General features: G+C 38.0%; 1 protein-coding gene across 1 annotated transcript; it reads right to left on the bottom strand.

The window, feature by feature from the left end:
• Smp_103710 (putative ubiquitin-conjugating enzyme E2 I) lies at positions 1-683 on the bottom strand. Its single transcript, XM_018789859.1, has 4 exons — positions 593-683; positions 475-558; positions 255-437; positions 1-219 (listed from the first exon to the last, which is right to left on the bottom strand). The coding sequence occupies exons 1-4, from the start codon at positions 674-676 to the stop codon at positions 70-72; spliced, it is 501 nt and encodes a 166-aa protein (XP_018655260.1). The 5' UTR covers positions 677-683; the 3' UTR covers positions 1-69.
• Positions 684-1175: the final 492 nt, after the last annotated feature.

Here is a 1175-nt window from a genome sequence, read left to right on the forward strand (position 1 = left end):
GAAGTATTAGGTTTGTCTTATATTTACAATTATATGGTTATCTTATATCTTGAGATGAAATGTAGAAAATTACAAGTTGGGATTTCGAAAAGACTCGGCCTGCTTTTTAACCCGACTGTCGTATTCTTTTCTGTTTTGTATATATAATGTATAGGCGTCAGCTTGAGCAGGATCTTTGGGATTTGGGTGATCTAATAAATCTTGAATACCTAAGAGAATCTTATAGCATGTTAAAAAGGAGTTTCTTTAGATACTTGTTTGATTGTAACTGCCGGTCTCCAATGTTTTTCTTCATCCAAGAGGGAAAGACACACGGTACCAGACGGAAATACATTGGGATGGAATAAAGGTGGCTCAAACTTGCATTTGGGAGGTGTTGTTGGATATTCCGGCTTGAAGTACATTCTAAGACTGAACAATCCTCCCTCCCACAATGTCTAAATAGCTTTAAAAAGAGTATACTATGGATCTTACGCCTTTTTTCCCAGGTATACTACAATTCCAAGTCATCAGGTCTAACGACCCATCAGGGTTCTTCATGGGCTTGGCTACAAAACCCTTAGGGCATGATATAATTAGTTGGTTTACATACGAAGGGATGATCTTTTCGCCATGCTTTTCGTTCCTCTGCTAAGCGTTTCAGAGCGATACCCTCTGCTTCAGCATAATCGCCCATATCGTATAACTAGAATTCAATTATAGAGCGTCAGCTGAAACGGGTAAAACAATCCCGAATGTAGTATAACCGCCTTTCCAGGTTATTTTCCACCAGCGTTTCAAGGTTTGCTCATTTGCTATTTATTATAATCTTGTCAAAGAATACATTTATAATAAATAAAATGTATACTCTTGGAGACATCGTAGATCCCGAATTGTGTCTTCATTACTAAGAATAGTAGGTTGGTGAACCTATATTATTCCTGACAGATTTCCTTCCAGTGAAAGTCCAGCTTCTACTTGAAAATGTTCACCTACGAGGGTGATATATACTTCTCAAGGTAAGGCGTTACAATCATTGACCACTCGATGAGACCTCGGAGATTATCAGTGATGGAGTGAGTAAAAAGATAGGACACATTAACACCGAAATCGTAATTAAAGATACGAAATGCCAGTATAAGGTCACCTCGCATCCTATGATATGACAAGAGAAAACTGTTTAGGCGTTTTAAACG

The sequence above is a fragment of the Schistosoma mansoni genome, chromosome W (genome assembly GCF_000237925.1).
Source record: "Schistosoma mansoni strain Puerto Rico chromosome W, complete genome".
Taxonomy (NCBI): Eukaryota; Metazoa; Platyhelminthes; class Trematoda; order Strigeidida; family Schistosomatidae; genus Schistosoma; species Schistosoma mansoni.